Below are 20,554 nucleotides of genomic sequence, written 5' to 3' on the forward strand. Positions count from 1 at the left end.
CTGGTCTTATAAAGTTAATGTCCTACTAAAAAAAATTATCGTAGAATCGATTCCACAACTTAAACATTTAAACCAAACACATTGTTTAAAAAAAGGAGGGGAAAAAAGGAAGGGGGTATAAAGATATTTAACAGCGAATTTGTTGCCTACAACTTTAAGTTGTAACTTTCCTTAACGAGGAAGTCTGCCCCCTTCCCTCCCACCAAGTTGTGAAAAGTCAGTTGTTATGTCAGTTGTTATGTCAGATGTTATGTCAGATGTTACAAGCACAGCGCGAGCTCCATGTGAAAATAATGCACGCGTCTGCTCGTCGAGGCAATAATGGTGCATTAGCTAAACACGAGATGAGACGAACAGATGACCTGGGTTCAAACATTTATTTTCATTACAGATTTATGCGATATGACCTTCTGTGTGTGGCTGCTGACATGGTAAAGAATGTGTACACACACACACAAAGTTTCCATTTTGCTAATAAGAAATTGCGATTCCAGATAAAAGGAGAGAAAGAGAGAGATAGAGAGAAAGGTAGGTAAATTATTTAAGACACTCTAATACATATTAAACACATGTATGCGTAGATCAACTCTGACAGAATTGAAGAGAGAGAAATGAATGAGAGAGAAAAAGAGAAAGATGAGAGAGAGAGAGAAAGAGAGAGAGAGAAATGGATTGTAGTATTTAGATAAATTATGCAAGCGAAATAAAGATTGTTAGACAAACAGATAGATAGATAGATAGATAGATAGATAGATAGATGGATGGATGGATAGATGGATAGCTAGATAGATAGATAGATAGATAGCTAGATAGATAGATAGATAGATAGATAGATAGATAGATAGATAGATAGATAGATGAAATTATGATATAAACTGTAACCATAAACTGACCATCAATTATTTGTATATTATGATTGAATCTTTGCTCAAGTCTTGTCACAATTAAAATGTACAGAAGGCAGTATAACATGTCAAACCCACACCGGACAGAAATATCCAGACCCTTTGACTTGCAACTATATGAAACGCAGGTTATTTCCTTACACATTTAAAATAATCCTTTAAAAAAAAAATGCAAGAACATTTTGAAAAACTTGAATCCATGAAAAAAAAAAACCCAGCGTACGTACTCCGTAGCTACTCCATTGCACAGAATGTCACGAAATCTTCAGAAGAACAAGTGAATCAAAAAGACTTTTATTGCACTCAGTGCATTGTTCACGCACCATTCATCTAGCAAAATAAGAGCAGCAGACGACGTTAGATAACTCCGAATTTTTTATCAACTTTTTTTCACCCTAGCAATACGCTGCTGCTAGTCTAGTGTCAGAAATAAAAAAAAAACAAGAAAAGAAAAAAAAAAAACCTATGATTTAAGCCGTAAACCAGACCTGATGATGAAACAAGGAAACTACGGGTGGAAAAAAAAAAAAGCAACTAAAATAGAATTAAAAACAGCAAATCTGTCCACAAAAAAAAATTTAACGAAACAAAAAAAAAAATTAGCAAAACAACCTTTTCCTTATTTTCCTAAGTGTTCTACGTAACCATGAAAGCACAGTTGACTTAAACTATCCAGTTGTTCAAGGTGTTACATTTCCATAAAGTGGCTTCTGCTGAAGTGTCCAGGCGGTTGAGGCAGCACTTGGTTGTTTTTTTTTAGCTTACGAAAAAAAAAAAAAACCAAAAAAATCTCCGAAACTGTCCACCGGAACACAGGAGTAGTGTCAGCACTGGATAACAGAAGAACATTGCCATTACGTTATACTGGAGGGAGAGAATGTTGGGGGTGGGGGAGAAAGGAGGGGTAGAGGCAGGGAGGACAAGGAGGAGAGATGAAGCAGAGGCGATAAATATACATAGCACACACACACACACACAAGTGGTTGAGAAGTGGGGCGGGATGGAGTGTCTACACCTTGCAGGTTACACTTCCCCCCTCCCCATTTACTACTCTTTTCCACGTGCCAGCAGTGGGAGAGACACGCGCCACCACGAGGGAACTAGCAGGTTTGAAGGGCAGCTCCCCTAATGGAGAGAGAGTTTCTTCACCAATCCTTAGAAACATCTATCTCCAAGATCAACTGCTCTATTTCTTCGCATGCTGTTTTTTTTCTCTCTTCCCCAACTATCACAGAGCAGGGCAAGGGAAAGAGAGTCGCAGCCTTTTAATGATGCAATACTTCAAACACACAAGTTTGGAGGTGACGCTGAGTTAGACGAGGAGGTTAAACGATTGAAACGAGGTGAAACGAAGAATAAGTACCAGAACCTGGCCGAGTTGATTTTTGTTAATCGCCGTGTTACAAAACGTAAACAACAGTGAGAAGAGATGTAGAAGCCTTGGTTACCATTCCAGTGATGAGTTGAACACGTTTTAGAACTTCCGGTGAAAAAGGTGCAATATTTCAGAACTTCCGTTTACAAAACGTGCAATGTTTCAGAACTTCCGTTTACAAAACGTGCAATATTTCAGAACTTCCGTTGAAAAATGTTGCTGAAACTGTAAATCCTTGTATATACCCACAGTTCGTTGCAATGTTTTATCTGAAACATTGTTTTTAATAAAAGATGTGACACGTTGCTTTAATAGAAATCAATCAACGATATTTCTGGTCCTTTTTGTCGAAACTCTTTGCAATTTTCACAGAAAAAACTGCGCACTGTCAGTTCAATCGCCTGGAATCTTGTTTCAAATGTGTTTCATACAACGGCACCTAAGTACAAAAAACTATAAGATATCCATTTTAGGGTTAATCTAATAAACAGTCCAACAATGAGCTCGTTTCTAAAAAAAAATGGCTTCCTCCCTCCTCCCAAGTAGTCGTCTGAGATTGCACTTGGACTGCGCTCGCCATTTTGATCCTACATTAACAATATCTCATTCGCGCTTTTAGTTATCACTTTCGACCATTCTACTGATGCCTGGATTGTTTGACTCATCCAAACTTGAACTGATCAATGTGCAAATCGAAAGTAGATTAAAACGAAGAGCGCAGCAGTTTGAAGGGAAAACATTCCTTTTGTTGTGAGTTTAGAACCACGGTCAGACTTTTCTGGGGATGATGTAATTCAACACCCCCCGACGTACGATTCACCAAAATCATCATAAGGCCATATGACGTCACGTAAACACGAAAGGCCACGTGACCAGCTCAGCGACGTCATCGCACAGGTGCTCAGCGAGCAAGTTCTTGTGTTTAAATGACACTAACCTTCTGCTTCTCAGACGACTGCTTGTAGTATACACAAGTAGTTCTCCCACTTGAGGATTGCTTCTCTTTACTTTAACCTCCCCCGCCTCTCAGTCAAACACACACACACACACTTTCTCCAACTTTTAAAAATTCCATTTCCTACATTTCCTATTCAAATATAAAAACCAGAAGATGCTAGATGGCAGAGGGGAAAGAGAGGAGAGAAAGAGAGGTGAGAGAGGGAGGGAGAGAGAACTGTGGAAGACGGACATGCATGACATTTACCTCTAGTCCTTACCATGTTAACACCTCGTATTGGGTTCACCATTCAGCAATTCCCTCAATCTATACACCTTCTTCATCCTCACAATAAAAAAAAAATGCCCAGAGTTATCACGCATGTTGTTAGCAAGGTCTTCTTCCTGTCCAGGTTTGAAGTCATACATCAGTTTAATTGGAAGCAGTTGATCTAATCTTTACAATGATTTACATTTTTTATTAGTTTAAAAAAAAAAGAAAGGCAAAAAGGTGGTGTGGATATTCGCTACGTGAGCATTTTATAATTGTGTAGTTTCCTAAATAAAAGTGAGTTGATAGTCAGCCAAATAAACAAGTAGAACTCCCCAGCTCAGGGAGGTTCGAAATAGTTTTTTTTTATGACCTAAACATTTCTTCTCTATCTTAAAGGTTCTATTCTTTCTGGATTTCATAATCACGACACACAAAAAAAATGGTTTGTACAAGAATCAACAGAACAAATGATGAAGCTAAATTATATTACGTCTAATCTAAGATTTTCAAATATGAAGGCATGGCAGGTTTTTGCAGAAAAGTCTGGGACAATACCTTGCAGACTATCAATACCAGATTGTTAGTCTACCAGACCTGTGTGATGGGCACTTTGGTAGTGAAACATGGTCACCTACTCTTGGCAGGAAAAAAAGCTCAATATCCGCCACTTCCGCTGCTTAGGGCGGATCTTTAAAATAAGGTGGCAAGATAAAATAACCAACGAGGAAGTGTTGCGAAAAGCAGGGTGTCGAGACATCCGCGCTGTTATCAGCAGCAGACACCTCGGCTGCCTTGGCCATGTTCACAGAATGCCACAAGGTCAATTCCCACAAGACATTCTGTATGATGATCTAATAGAAGGCAGGAGAAACGCTGGCCGTCCACTTTTAAGGTATATTGATGTATGCGTACGCGACATGAAGCTCTTCAAAATGGACACTAGCAGCTGGGAAGAGGTGGCACTGGATAGATCCACATGGACAGCAAGCATAAAGGAAGGGTCCTGGATTGTAGATGGCTTACACACTAGAAGCAGAAAGAAGGGTGACAGTGCGGCAGCGCCTGGTGAATACAGATGCCCAACCTGTGACCGCAGCTGTGTATCAAGGACTGGCCTCTTTAGACACATGATAAGCTGCAAATGGAAAGATCACGTCTCGAGACGTAAAATACCACTGAAGGTTTCTGGTGTCTCCGATGTACATGACAGGAAAGTACTGACAAGTTTTAATAAACCATGTTATCATTTTTGATGCACTTTCCAACAACGTAAAGTCAAATTTCTGTCGTCTGTAGTACTAAGTACTTTTTTTTTGCTTTATTCGGTTTGCAACAGGGATCTTTGAATATGGCGACCTTGACATTCTTTATTGCGTCTGTTTATTTAAAAAAAAAAAAAAACAACAACGTCTTCCAATCTCAAACTTGTCCTCTTGACGTTTCTCCTTAGGTGCCATTATAAAGCCACCGCGTTTCTTAATATCGCTTTTCACTTCTCTCTGACTGTTTTTTTTGTATTGCTTCAAGGGATCTTTAAATCAAGGTGTAAAGATAGAGGAGATTACTCTGATCCACTTTTAGTGCAGACACCCACAAAGTAGATAAAACTGACTGGCGTGACGTTACATCAGAGCGTCTTTTATCATCTTGAAAACTCTTTATGAGTTTAGAAATCAGAATGGACATGGGTTTCGACAAACAGCTCTGAAGATTTTCCTAGAGTTTACTGTTTCCTTATAGATCTTTGTGGAAGCAATTACTAGATAACTGGCCACACAGTGAAAACCCATTATAGTTTTTCAAAGTATAATCATTTTAAAATTAACTTTGGCTTTCTATTTTAAGCACGATTTCAGCGGGAATTCCCGCAATCGACTCTAATGTTTCTTTGAATTTAGTAAAGAATTAAATAAATAAATAGACATACATGAACATTTTACGCACCGTCTTTTGTAGCAATGAGCTGGACTAGAAGATTTATATTGTCAAGCTCACCAGAAAACTCCTTGCACTATTGAAACATTACAAAATATATAAAGAATGAGAAATGATAGACTGAGATCAGCTTCATAAATGAGGAATTGACTTAAAACAGGGCCATCTATTTCTATGGTCCCTTGTTAACGTGGGTGTCATGCGGCGAGCACAACGATTAATCGTCTATAAACTTTTCCCCAACTAATGTCAGGTACCCATTAGAGCTGGGTTGACGCAGAGACGAAGTAGAAACTCCTAGCCTTCACCAGGATTCGACCACTCGGTTCGGAAGCCAAGAGCTTTACAACTCAGCCACCTTTATATCATCTGCCCCATAGATCTCAAGGTCTGAAAGGGGACCTTACTTTTAGTTCTAACTTTGTTTCCTCTCTGAAGAAATATTCTGTTGTCAATGAAAGACTTGTACAATTTTCTCCAGTTTCCAGTCAGTGAATCATATCTCTCACTGTACATAGATCTCAAAGTCTGAAAGGGGACCTTACTTTTAGTTCTAACTTGTTTCCTCTCTGAAGCACTATTCTGTTGTCAAAGAAAGACTTGTACAATTTTCTCCAGTTTCCTGTTAGCGAATCACATCTCTCTTCACTGTACAAAAATAAAGACCACATGTGGACGTAGTGTGGTTGTAATCAAAGGTAGCCTAAACAAGATGAGGCGCATGTGTTCAGAATTTCATCTTTACAGATTGATCCGTTTCTAAATTACACAAGACTGACGGGTACAGTAATAACCTGAAGATCGTAGAAATAGAAAAAAACTAGAAAAGTCAACACGACAATGTCATGCAGTTAATGATTCGGTTTTTAAAAAATGACTTGTGTTTGTGGTATACAGAATAAACCAGGAATTGTGAAACGTTTTCAGCTCTCCATTTCAAGATGTAGTCATGGCAACGTGACCTCAACTTTAAAACCATAATTTGTTATTAAGTGATTTTTTAAAAAACATATTTTGTTCTACTTTCGTCTCCACTAAAAACAAAAATTCGACATTTTTGTATCCTGACTAAAAATAGATCACTAGCACGTGTAATTAGTAAATGTTTACACGCAACAAAAAAAAAATATATTTAAAACTTGCTAAATGTTAAATATGCAGGACTCCAAAAATTATCTTACAGAATACCATTCTATTATATATTTTGTTTTTAGCGTACTAATCAGTTCATAATACTCAGAATGTGCGAAGTGTTCCACTAAATACTCAGAATGTGCGAAGTGTTCCGTTAAATACTCAGAATGTGCCTCTTCTTGTCCTGCTCTCAGAGAGCTCGGACGTAAATGAGTATTTCAAAGAAATAGAACACATTGAAAAATACTGTAAAGATAATTTTTTATTATTAAATGTAAAAAAAAACCAAAGAAATGATAATCGATTTTCGTAGGGACAAGAAGGAAAATGATATTGTTTCTGTAGCTGGAGAGACTATTGAAATTGTGCAAACCTTTAAATAATTTGGTACTATCCTAGACAATAAACTAAATTTTACTGCAAATACTGATTATATCAGCAAAAAAGGGCAACAAAGATTACGATTACTAAGAAAACTGTCCTCGTTTCATGTTAGCGAAAAGGCCTTGGCTATGTTTTATCACGCTCACATCTGCAATATTTTAAGTTTCAATATCACTGCCTGGTATGGCAAACTGAGCATTAAAAATAAAAATAAACTTTATAGAATCCTAAATGCTGCTGGCAAAATCATTGGCAAAAAACAAACCCCATTTGGGCAGTTGTTTGAGACAAACATCTATAAAAAAGCTAACAAGATCCTCGAAATAAAGAATCACCCTTTGTGTCAGGATCTTGTGATTTTACCATCACAAAAAAAGATACAAGACACCGATAGCAAAGACAAACAGACACAAACACTCTTTTGTTCCCCTGGCAATCAAATCATTAAATAAGAACAATCTGGTATAAACTTTGTCACATGTAAATTATGAGTGAGTCTGGTGTGAATGTACACTTTGGTTTCTTATAGTTATAATGTTTTTTGTTTGGTGTAATGCACAAATTGTAAGACAAATTTCCTTACGGATAATAAAGATTATTATTATTATTATTATTAATATTATAAGATTCTATAACTGAAATTTTCAGAAATTAGTTCTCGTAACGAGGGCTCACCTTCAGACCACGCTATTAGAGTGCCCTTTTTAATATATTTTTTAATTTTTTTAATTTTGGTGGTCTGTCTAAAATTGAAATCTAATAATGTATAATATTGTTAGCTTTTATTTACGAGTAGGTGTTTTGGATAGTTGGTAATGGCTGGTTGAAATATTCGAACTGACACTCAACTTGATAATTAATTGTTAAACTAATGTAAGTTGGACATCTCGGATGCATGTTGTCTCAAGGCCATCTCTGCTTATTTGGTTATTTTCAAACGCTTGAAAGTTTTTTTTTGTTGTATTCAATGAAATCGTGAAATAAGAAGTTAAACCAAAGAGCATCAAAAGATTTAGCATCACATCCCCCCTCTCTCCTCCCCAGACCCTAACTGTTCCAACCCGGATTATTTAGACATCTGACTGTCATTGTCTAACATCAGACAATTTTGATCACCTGTAGCCAATACCAGGGTCCAGAAACAGCAGGGGGAGGGGGGAAAGTGTGTGAGTTGGGGGGGGGGGGAAGGGGGGGGTCTATATTACTAGTAGAAGAAAAAAAATTGCGCGCGCACTCCTCGCATGTGACGTCATAAATACACTTTGCATTCTCCTGTACTCTTCCATCGCCTCCCCGCCCCTTTCCCCCGACGTTCCCCCCACACATATGCCATGGGAAAAGCGTCTCCCTGAAGTTTTATTTTCTTTCTTTTTTTTTGTGTTATTTTTGTAGTTTTGTGTTATAATTAGATTTCGCTGATGTCGGCATATATCTATCTTATTTATGAATGTAAATAGGTAGGCGGCTTGTTGAATGCAGGTAATACGATCGTTACAAATGCTACGTCCGATTTCCTACTTTTCAATAAATACGCTGACAGAACTGCAGGCGAGATAAGCGTTGAACCCAGTGGCAGCTGAAAGCGATTTAGACAACTTTCAATAGCCAGTGCTGAATGATATTTGTCATACTCTGCGATGTTCACAATAGCGTCATTAATAATTTGAAAACAACGTATATTTGAGAACGATAATATGCTTGTGTAAGCTATGCAATTGTGTAATTGCAATAAAATAGAAATACATTCTCTACCACTATATATTAATATATTAACATTCTACTTTTTAGTCAACAACATATTGCATAGCTGTGGTAGACAAATGGTAGACAGTACCATCCTTCTCTAGTGCAATGCTATTTTTAAACTTCAAAGACGTGGCAGGGGGGCATAACTTTATTTCTCGACATCGCAGTTGGCAACAAATTATTGTCTAATTGCAGGGGCAATTAAAAGTGAGAAGATAAAGGCAAACAGAGTTGTGTCTCCTGAAGTGATAGAGACAAGAACTGAAATTTTTTTTAGCTACTCTCAAAAAGAAGAAAGTATTCGGCCTAGGTCTAGATCTTCTATTTAGTCTTTTGTTGAGCAGGAAGTTAAAATGAAAAAAAAAAATGCAAGCTACTGGCTTAGACTCACCAAACACAAAGAAACGAGAGATGGTCAGTTGAGTTTTTTTTTTTTTTATTTAGATATAAACAATATTTGTAAAACGGGAAAAAAAGGGGGGGGGTGGTGGTCAAGTGTTTGGCCTGTTGACATTTAAGACGAGGCTCTGACGTTCGAACCCCGGAGAACAATGGTGTTCAGCAAGTCATCGAAGCTAGTAGTAAGTTCTATTTTTTCCCCTTTACCCTAAATAATAATTATAATATTGATTTAATTTGTATAGTGCTAGTAACAAACTTAATGTAGGGTAAAACAGAGCTATACGAATTAAATGTTAGTGAAACCAAAGATCTTGGCATGCAAACTGCATCAACGGACAATTATTTCTATTACTTGAATTTCTCTTTGTAAACTATTTGAGCAAGTAAACATTATAAGGACCGCAGGTCTCAAGTTCGATTCCTGGTGAAGACTGGGATTTTTAATTTCGTGATCTGACATTAGTTGCTGGCCCCATGACACCCTCGTTAACCGTAGGCCACAGAAACAGATGACCTTTATCATCTGCCCTATAGATCACAAGGTCTGAAAGGGGAACTTTATTTTTTAAACTCTTGACCATTTATATTTGTAAACTTGACCAAAACAAGAAACACCAGAATGTTCTGATATTGTAATATAATCGTAGCCAGCATGTACGCTAGCCCACAAGCGTACGAGTTAGACCCTCTCAAATTTGAAACAGATTGACATTAGACTCGAATTAGATAATGAAATGGCGTTAAGTTTAATGAGGCCACGGCGAGGGCAGTATTTCCCTCTCCGATGCACATGATTAATTACAGTACAAATTAATGATGTCTGGAACAGAAGAGCCGGCCAGATAAGTCTGGCAATTATCTTAGCTATTTATTATTTCATTATCAGACTACGATAACTAGATCGGGCATGTCGAATTTGAGCAGATAAGGTCCAAGGGTCACTTTATGTTGACCGGAAGTCTGCAAGCTGGGAAACTTTGTATAATTAGGAGAACAAAGTTGTATTAGGATTTTTAATCTAACTTGTACAAGGCTATAAAAACTCCTATAATTTATGAAAAGTAGGAATATAAAGTTGCTCAAACCCGCCCGCCTTGCAATGCATGACAAGTTCTATAAGACATTTGAACAGAAATATTGAACCACCTCTTTCCAAAGTTTATAATGTGGAAGTTGAGTCGCAGTTCTTGTGACTCTATTTGAATAAGTACGTCTATACACAAGTATAAGATAATTTCTGTACTGATAATTGGGTTTAACAAATGTAAATGCAAGTAACAGTTCAACCTAACATTCAGTTTGTTCCCTTTGCAGTTAACAATTCTTTTAAGAGGGCAACATTCGATTAGCAGGGCAACATTCGATTAGCAGGGCAACATTCGATTAGCAGGGCAACATTTGATTAGCAGGGCAACATTCGATTAGCAGGGCAACATTTGATTAGCAGGGCAACATTCGATTAGCAGGGCAACATTCGATTAGCAGGGCAACATTTGATTAGCAGGGCAACATTCGATTAGCAGGGCAACATTTGATTAGCAGGGCAACATTCGATTAGCAGGGCAACATTTGATTAGCAGGGCAACATTTGATTAGCAGGGCAACAATGTCCCAACAGTTTGAACTTGATCCAATGTTGGTACTTGAAGATCAAAGTGTTAAGACAACTATCGTGGTGCATTTCCAAACTATTTCGACTCTTACAGAGAAGCTGGTTCTTATTTGGCAATACACTTCCGGTGTGCTGACTACGTAGTCGTTTTCTTCAGTTTCCTATCTCTTACTTCTGACACGAGTACTTTTAATCAACACATCTTTGTGGCAAACAAAAAACTTATTTTCAATGATAAAAAAACAAGTATCAACTGTCAATTGCACAAATAACAAGTTCCCCTCTGCGGCATACAGTGACTGAATATGGCCCGCAAGAGTGAGTCTAGTAGAGATAATAGTTTGAAACATTTAAAGAGCGTCCTTAAAATGACAAATCAGAAATTCCAGTAAACACTAAAAACATAAACTATTTTCTCTCTTATTTCTGATCATGATTTCAAACTAGATGTGTACAAAGGACTGAAGTTATGACTCAAATTATAACTGAAGTTATGACTCAAATTATGACTGAAGTTATGACTCAAATTATGACTGAAGTTATGACTCAAATTATGATTGAAGTTATGACTCAAATTATGACTGAAGTTATGACTCAAATTATGACTAAAGTTATGACTCAAATTATGACTGAAGTTATGACTCTAATTATGACTGAAGTTATGACTCAAATTATGACTGAAGTTATGACTCCAATTATAACTGAAGTTATGACTGAAATTATAACTGAAGTTATGACTGAAATTATAACTGAAGTTATGACTCAAATTATGACTGAAGTTATGACTCAAATTATGACTGAAGTTATGACTCAAATTATGACTGAAGTTATGACTCAAATTATAACTGAAGTTATGACTGAAGTTCACTAAAAAGAAAACAAAAATTTCAGCAGCTACAATAGAAACACCACGGGGGTGCCCACTACTTCCCAGACTTCAAAAAGTCTCAAGACTAACGAGGTTTCATAACTACTTTCTCATGAAGTCAGTCAGTCTGTCACATCCAATAACGTTTGTGATTGAAGCTCAGAGAAAGGGAAGCATTTTGAAATATGAGACAGACAAAAATAAACACGCAAAAAAATGCTTAGCTCTAAAAAGAAATACCAAAAAATAAAAAAATAAAAAACTAGAAAAGACTGATTTTTCCTAAGTCTCCAGTAAAAAAAAAAGTACTTAAGATGCAGTCAAGTTTGGAGAGGTAGAGTACAAAGTTTTGACTTGTGATGCTATCTTGCACGTCTTGACTAACTAACCACCAAGTTCGTTGACTTACTAGATCTACTTGTGTTGATGTATGGTCTCTTTGTGACTGGCAGGTTGGCTGGAGAAGTCAGCACTCTGTTCTCAAACGAAAGTCTAAAAGACATTCAAACTGTACAGCTAGGACCTATCTTCCAACACGCAGTATATTACACCGCATTTAAAGGCAACACTATTTTATTTATGAAGAACTATATAATTACTTGAAATCGGCCATAAAACGTTTTGTTGATGATTAAAACTGTAGTGTTAGCGTTTGGGTGAAGATACCGAGGTACCAGTTTAATCAGTTCAATATTGCTATAATAGAAATAGTGAGCAATGTGGTAGGTTGGACCTTAGACCACACAACATGATATAGCATGAGAGCTGAGCTATACAACTGTCCTTAAAGAGTTTCTCAAACGGCTGTGCGTGTACCCCCCGGGATAAACGATGTCAGCAAGTCTGATCCTTTCAAACCATTTCTCTCTTTCACAAACGTGATTCTGACTAACGTGATAGTTGTGGCACGGTTACTATGTGAGGTCAACCGTGACACACGGTCAAGTGTTGGGTATCGGAGAGTTAGGGGACTTGCGGGTAGTGACGAGTATGTTGAAAATATGGAAAAGGAAGTCATCTAGTGGAGTTGGTTATCTGTAGATAATGTTAGCCTTGTAAATATGTTAGGTTTGAATGCTTCACAATAAAAGGCAGTTTATACTTAAACGGACTTGTTTCTTCACAGTTATACAAGTAGCGACCCACTTCTGTCTCATTATTTTATGAAACCCATTAAACACACACAAACAATATTGTAATAAATTTGAGAAAAATACAAGGTTTTTCTAATTGTTTTTTATAAACATATTTCATGATCATTTAACTTTTGACTTAGTAATGAGCTAGAAAAAAAATGTCATTTATTTATTAGTTTGGTATTTGAGCAAAGCTCTTGTTATGTGAATAATAGAATTTCAACTCATTATTTTGACTTTATTTGTTCTCAGAGGTCAGCCTAAGTCTTCAAATAATCAAAGAAATACTACACATGTAATATCATCTTGATTTTCTATTTCTGTCTACATACTTAACAGGGTTTCAAAATTAACAGCAAAAAAAAATTAATAATACTTTTTACAATTTTTACAAATACCTCCTTTATACAACTTATAAAGCGATTGTTTCTTTTATTAATTAATTAATGTTAGATTAAAATACAAATGAACATTTTTTACCCAAAACTAATGTTGGTTCTAGATCTAGTTCTCTAGCCAAATTTAAATTTCTTTTTTTTTTACTTTAAAAATTATAGTTTTCCCAGTCTGTTCAACGAGCTAGTAATTCTTTTCTCAGCGATATACATCAACTGTTAAATTTCTAGGAAAATCGTTAGAGTCGTTTTCGAGAATCGTGTCCACCCTGGCACCCACCCACCTTCCACGAAGATACGAGGCATTGTATAAAAAAAATTTTCATCACTAAAAAATAAACACTGTATTGTATTGATTCGTTTTATCTTTAAAGAATAAATCGGTCTGTTGAAAGTGAGTCCCAAACAAAAGCATGGTCTGAAATTGCTGTTTGTTTTTTTTCTCTCATGATGAATGCCAATACAATTAAAGAAAGCTTGTCCTAACAATTAAAGTAATGTGAAGGATCAAAGCTGCTTTGCACACGTCACTAGATGCGTCTTTGAACTAAGCTGCTACATAGGTCATGGACGAAACGTGTGCAAGATCAAAGACAATTATTAAGCTGATTACGTTTTCTAAGTATCTCGGCCAATACAAAATTACAATGAAAAGTAGCTTTCTTTTGTACAGCTCTTAAGCAACAGGTGTAAACGCTGATGGCCATTCAATAGAGACTAGATGTAATTACATCTGAAATGGACAAAGTTACATAAGCACATCAATGAAGACATATCCACGGTAGGGGGCGCTTGAGACAAATGGCTGCTTTCGTTTACTTGGGATAAGAGGTAATGAACACTTAGCATAATAGGGCGAGACTGGGAAGAGAAAGAGAGGAGAGAGAGAGAGCCATACGAAGAAAGAAAAGTAAAAGTCATGGGGAAAGAGAAAGAAAGAAAAAAGAAAGGAAACAATACATTAGAGCGAGAAAGAAAGACAGAAACGGTGGGCTATTAATTGTAAGTTCTTATGACAGACACAGCGTCTAATGCCAAGACGACCTCCATGATAGCTTCTTGCACGTTCGCTGTGTAGAGGTTGCGATCGAGATATCAGCCCGAAAGTGTGGGTTAAAGGAACTATTACAGCTCGTGTTTGACCAATTAGACTGTTCGGTTTCCAGTGGCGCAAACCGGCAGCTAACACCCTCGGTGCTAAGTAGCGCAACGAACTCTTGAATCAAAATATACACTGCCAGTAATCTCCCTGCTTCAGTCCAGAGTGCGTGAATGTTAAAACATCAAACAGCATTCATTTGGTGCGCAGACAGTTTGGTGATCGGCGGATAGAACTAGACACATGCACATTGGCTGGAACAGGTGCTCAGTAAAAGCAGAACTACTAAATTTCAATCCATTATTCTCAGAAACAAAACTAGGAAAACCTTAAATATAGTCATGGAGTGTTATTAAAAGACTTTTAATGTAAGGTCTACACTACAGTTTGTACCAAAGTAACTCTGATTGAAATCTTAGAAATAATGTGGGAACAATTGGAGATAGAAAGCTGGTGCCGGTGATTCTCAAAATGTTAGAAACTAGTCCCCCTTCCCCGCGCTTCAAACGCATCTTAATATGAAAACATTACGTTTGAGAACCACTAAAGAGGAACCCTGCCTTAAACGAAACCCTGGAAGAAAAACGGACAATACGAAAAACGGCCAACTCCTCTACCACCGAAGCAAAAGCCACCTTAACCTGCGGTATTTGTGGACGGGAGTGTCTCTCCAAAATAGGGCTCCACAGCCATAAGAGGAAGTGTGCGAGATAAACCATAGTCGTTCTACGACTGAAGGAGGCCAATGACAATGATGTTGATGGATGCAATTGAACTAGCAATAATAGCTCCAGTATGAAATTCATCAAAGATCACACACGTAAACTGGTGGGCATTCTGAGCTGAAGAAATGCATTCTCCTGGTGACTACATTGGAGGGGCATATTGTGCTCACGGGATTGTAATGGCTTCAAAGTAATTGTAATGTGAGTACACAAGAGGGTGTTAAGAGAGTCTAGTAGGTATGTGTGTGACAAACCTCGTCCTGTGTTTATGAGAACTTTCGTGAGTCACGTGGTCAGCCCCCAACACCCTCTCCTCAAGTTGTCAGGTGGGGACTAGCTGAATGTCCTGAAATCTCACTTGTTCAACTCACCTTCAGACGACCAGGTGAGATCACACAGGCAGATACCCACACGTCTTTTTATAAAGCGATTAACAGCCGTCCATGAATGTCAAAGTTCAATTATATAGATAACAGCCAAATTTAAAAGAGACCCTACAATCAAGGAGCCCCCTGGTTGAATTCGAGACAAGAATTTCCGGCTAAGGGGAAACAAACCTGGCTAAGCAAACAACCTCGTCTCCTTTCATCTTCATCTCCCCTCACACCTTGTCCCTCCCCCCTGACCTTATAATGGGCGGAAAGAAGAAGTAGGGGGGAAATGCATTTAGCTTTTGATGTGATTTTTTTCCTTAATGGTGGCCGCTAGTTGAGTGCAGCAGGTGTGAATTGTCAGGCGCCTTCCAGTGTACAGGGCAGTTCAGGAAAGGTTTACCTACTCGGGATTGGGAAACACTGGCAGGGACTAGCTGACAACATTAGCGGCCTCTAGGTGCAAGGGGCCGAAACTCGGATACATAGGGAGAGGGGAGAGGAGGGAATGAGACTTCCGGAAGTTGGATCTATAGGAAATGACCCAGTGCCCTTAAGTTAAGAGTAAGTACTATAAAGCAAGTAGGGACCAGTTTTCTGATATTGTACAGAGAGATTTTAGAAGGTGCACTATACCAGAAGACCCGTCATCCTAACTGCTAACTTACACGTTCAAAAACTTTCATCACACCCCCCCCCCCCCTTTTCCTCCTTGGCATTTTCGTTAGAGTTAAAACAAAATGGAATAATTTACTTTTGGCAACTTTTCATTATGCAAACGAGCTGAAATATCGCGCTGAAACTCGTGCTGCGTGACAGCGCCTTTTTTTTTTGTTTCTATTTCAGTTTCAGAAATATCCCTTAATTACTATTGCGTCAATGTGAATTACCAATAAAACCAATAGGAATCAGGGGTAATAAATATTGCATTGTATTTTCCATATCACTATCATGTAATATCCCTTTAATTAAAAAAAAAAAGGACAAATTATGAAAAATAAAATATGAATATTCATTTTACTGTATTATTTGAATGTAAACAAAGAATTGATTTTAAAAAGTTATTTCACTTGTTATCCCACACAATTTGAGTAGATGATTTTTGTTTCAATATATTTTTGTTTGTTATATACAACATATTTAACAATCTGTAATGCCCTCATCACTGTCATACATAGTGGGACAGTTCATATCTTATCTTATAAATTACAGACGTCACTTCAAAAATGTTCAAAACTGACAACCAAAACAAGAAGCATGCAGCCAATTACAGTCAAAACAAAAGCTTAGCGTTTACACTCTTTACACTAGTCTCTCAGATAATGGAGTAGACTGAATTAAATTTGAATGACATTTGTTTTATGCAAGCTAACTGTAACCTAGAATTGTATCAAGATTTAATTAAATATAACAAATTGGAGGTAAAAAAAATAAACAATGCAAGGCATGCTGCCGTTTCTAAAGATACCCGAAATGCAGGTCTTTGAAAGACGTTCTTGGGTGCTTGATTCTTAAGTGAATCTTTTAGACATTGTCTCCCACTATTCTCTCAATATTGTAATATTAAAAAAGGTTTTCTTACTGAATGTGGATAGAAAATACCGAATAACCTGGACAAATGTGAAAAGGGAAAGACTATGTGATGTAAACATCCCTTGTGTATAGGGAATGAAATGTGGAAATTATATAATGTGTAGATATGTAACTATGTAATGTGTGATCCTACGTCTATGTAAACTGTAGCTATTCGAGTATGTAAAGTGTAGCTATGTAACTATGTAATTGTTTTGAAACCTAGAAATTACTATGTTAAATAAAAGAAATGTTAATAAACAAATATAACAGAAAATGAATCCAGATCAAATTGCATCGTTTGAAAGCCTCAAACAAAATATAAAAGGATTGAGAACACAGAGAGCGAAATATAAAATTTCACACAAGATACAAATAAATTTTTTTTATATTATTGACCATTTGGCATAAATAACATTATTTTATGGAATCTTAACAATTTTCCAAACTCCAATGTAAAGTAACTGAGATGGCCAGAGACTATTACAGACTGCTTGAAAATGATTGGGCTATCCATACTATAAAGTAGATAGTAAGGCGTATGTATTTATGTATGTTACGAATAGAAATCAAAACTGTTTGACCAATCTTGATAAAACTTGGCAGAAATGTTCCTTGGGTGCTAACTTAGACCGTAGTGTATGTATTGTAGCCCTAAAACAAACTTAAGACCCTCAAAAAAAAGTTTTCCAGCTCTATGAAAGCATTATAACTACATCGATCTAGGCTATGTTTACCATATTTACATGAAAAGATCTAAAGGATCTAAATCTAGATCTAATTTTAGAAACTACACTTTGTGCAGATAGTTTTTTACTTTGACAGATGGAAATATAAAATATAGTCTATTGAATTCATTATTTGATAGAATTAACCTTCAAATTTGTTTTTTAAAAGCATTTTTACATAAATTCGTTCCTTATATCTGCAAATTTAGAATTCTTAACGAACATTCTTTCATTAGACATTACGCCAAATGTTACACTTCTCTCTATTCCTAGGTCTAAAACTCTATTTCAACTCTAAGATGATAGAACTTCTCTTCGCTTAGATAGTTTTATAATTAAACACAAAACATATTAATTATAGTCCATTCATTTCATATTTTAATCAAATTAACATTCAAATTTGTTTTTCTAATGCATTTTTTTATTCATGAATTCATGCATTCGCTTTACTTATAACATAGTTATTTTCTTTAAGTGTTTCTAATGCACAATATCAGTGACTGTATCAGCAATAAGCAAGTTTAGACCCGTGGGCAGCGGGTAATATCTGTGTAGTTTTAAATAAAAAACATGACTAACCTCCCTTTCCAGTGCTGCCAACTGTGCTGTTATTTCCAGAGTAACTTGAGACTTCTCTTCTTGAAGGATTTTTGTTTCAGGCATAAGTTCAGCAATGGCCAACTTCTTGGTCTCAGTATCTCTCTGGATAGCCAGCCAACGAATCTGGGGAGTCAGAAAATTGAATTTAAAGTATTGGGCATTGAACAAGTTTTGTAATAATCAGTTCTCATCAGTGAGCATTCATGTCATCTCAACAAAATAGTCACTTTTAGATTATGATAGTTTACAACTTCTGCAGTCTGCCATTATTGTTGAAAAATGAGACAAGTATTCAGTTTATTCTAGTAATAAAAGCAACTTTTGCACGGTGAATCTGATGATCAATTCATAACGGCAAGACAGACTATTAATAAGATTTACAAGTTGTCTATCTTTCAGGTCAGTTTCACTTTAACTCAAAAGTGCAGAAATACATTTTAAAAATCTATTTATATTAACTTAAGAAGTCACAACTTTTTCAACCAAAATTTTGTCTAAATCTAAGAATTACTTACCTTGAGTTCCTGTAGTTTATTACTGACTCTTGCATGTGTAACAGGGTCTCTGCTAATTTCAGCAGCAATCAAGAGTTTCTCCCCTTGATTCATCACTTGTTGATAGTTGGCCATCAATTCCTCTTTTTTTACTTCAAGTTTCTTTAAGAAATTGAAAAGAAACATTTTATTATTACCAAGGCTGATAAAACATAGAAACATATTTACCTGACATCACCAGCTTGATGCCCAACATTAGACCTGCATGCCATATCTGGCCAGTGATGTGGTGCTATCAAGCTGACATATTACCAGCTTGATCAGTGGTCCCAACATAAGACCTGCATGCCATAACTGGCCAGTGATGTGGTGCTATCAAGCTGACATATTACCAGCTTGATGCCCAACATTAGACCTGCATGCCATATCTGGCCAGTGATGTGGTGCTATCAAGGATTCTCAAAGCTTCTGTCCACAATGCGTAATGAAGCTACATAATTTACTTTCATAGGACAATATGATTTTTGAAGTGATAGGGGCTCATCTCTTTCTATGGCCAACAGTTAACTAGGGCCTTTTCTGTTTCCATGGCCAAAAGGTAATGAGGGTCTCATTGACTAGCACATGACCAATGCATATCAGATACCAATTAGTGCTGGATAGACTGAGAGTGCATCCTAAAAATTCTGAGTTTTAAATCCCAGAATTCACCAAGACTTGAATTTGAGACCCAAGATTTTAAGCTAAGTGTTAGACACCTTGTTTACAGTATTAGTTATTTAGCGACGCACCATAGAAGACGTATATTGAACGGGACTAGTGACGTTTGGGATATGTTGGGTTAGAGGCCAGAAAATCAGTTAGCGATAGAATCCTCAAGGGTAAAGACATGTTTATTTTGACAGAGACTTTTACTGTGGTCTTTTCTTAGAATAAATATATGTTAAATTGTTCATCAGTGTTGATCACATCTCTTTACTCGTTAAATCGATCGTCTTGTTTATTCTGTATTGTTGATCAACTACATTGAATACACCCGAACAATAAAACCCAAATGCTTGCAGAGTAATTGGTTGAAATTCAAGTCATCTATAGTTTACTTCAAGACAGTCTGAACAAGCAACATCACATAAGCACTTTGCACTTGGCAAGCAGATTGGCTTTATATCATTTGGCCCCATAGATCTCTATGTCTAATAAGGGTCCCCCCTCTTTAATCTGGGCAAGTCCTCCAGGGTAAAACTGTTTGGACACCACTGAATTATATATTGAGTCCATTCATAAAGAGCTACCATGTTTTTGAATTACCTCCAAAGTTTCATTCATCCCCTTACTGTAGTCCTCCATAGTCACATGACCTCCAGTTGCCACCTTGGACTCAAACTCATCCATCTGTTTATTCAGGTCATCATAGACTCTGTTAAACTCCTCGCTGCCTTCTACTTTTGGTCTTGTGGGACTGCCAGGTGATGTGTAGCTCAACTGCCTGGCCTCAGCAACAGAGGGACTTTCAGGGGGGACGCTAGCTTGTCGCTCCTGAAATAGCCAAAGATGATGTCACTCATTTTAATGCAAGAAAAATAAAGAAAAAATACTTTGCTAAAAAACAACAACACACACACACAATTACCACCATGTATCTCAATATTGCAAGATTTATCTACCTTGTTCTATCTAAAACAAAATTAATTAATTACCACTAATTTTCTTTTTGTATTGAGTCAGGTGTTATCATTGATAATTGTGCAAAGATTTCCACCTTGATCCCAGAATGGGAAGTGGGAGAAATAATTTGTAAATAAATCCTCCAAGACAAGACAGACATAGTGAGTTGATATGAGCTTTGTAAAAAAAAAAGTAACA

The 20,554-nt window shown here is 36.8% G+C and overlaps 1 protein-coding gene across 16 annotated transcripts in view; it reads right to left on the reverse strand.

Moving 5' to 3' along the window:
• Window positions 1-20,554, reverse strand: part of LOC106077258 (dystrophin-like) — a 331,854-nt gene that overhangs the window by 140,426 nt on the left and 170,874 nt on the right. For all 16 annotated transcript variants that reach the window (XM_056033067.1, XM_056033069.1, XM_056033060.1 and 13 more), the window contains 3 exons: window positions 20,000-20,227; window positions 18,713-18,853; window positions 18,177-18,320 (listed from right to left, as the gene is read on the reverse strand). In XM_056033067.1, coding sequence (XP_055889042.1) covers window positions 18,177-18,320; window positions 18,713-18,853; window positions 20,000-20,227 — 513 coding nt within the window. The remainder of the gene's footprint in view (window positions 1-18,176; window positions 18,321-18,712; window positions 18,854-19,999; window positions 20,228-20,554) is intronic.

The sequence above is a fragment of the Biomphalaria glabrata genome, chromosome 6 (assembly GCF_947242115.1).
Source record: "Biomphalaria glabrata chromosome 6, xgBioGlab47.1, whole genome shotgun sequence".
NCBI lineage: Eukaryota > Metazoa > Mollusca > Gastropoda > Planorbidae > Biomphalaria > Biomphalaria glabrata.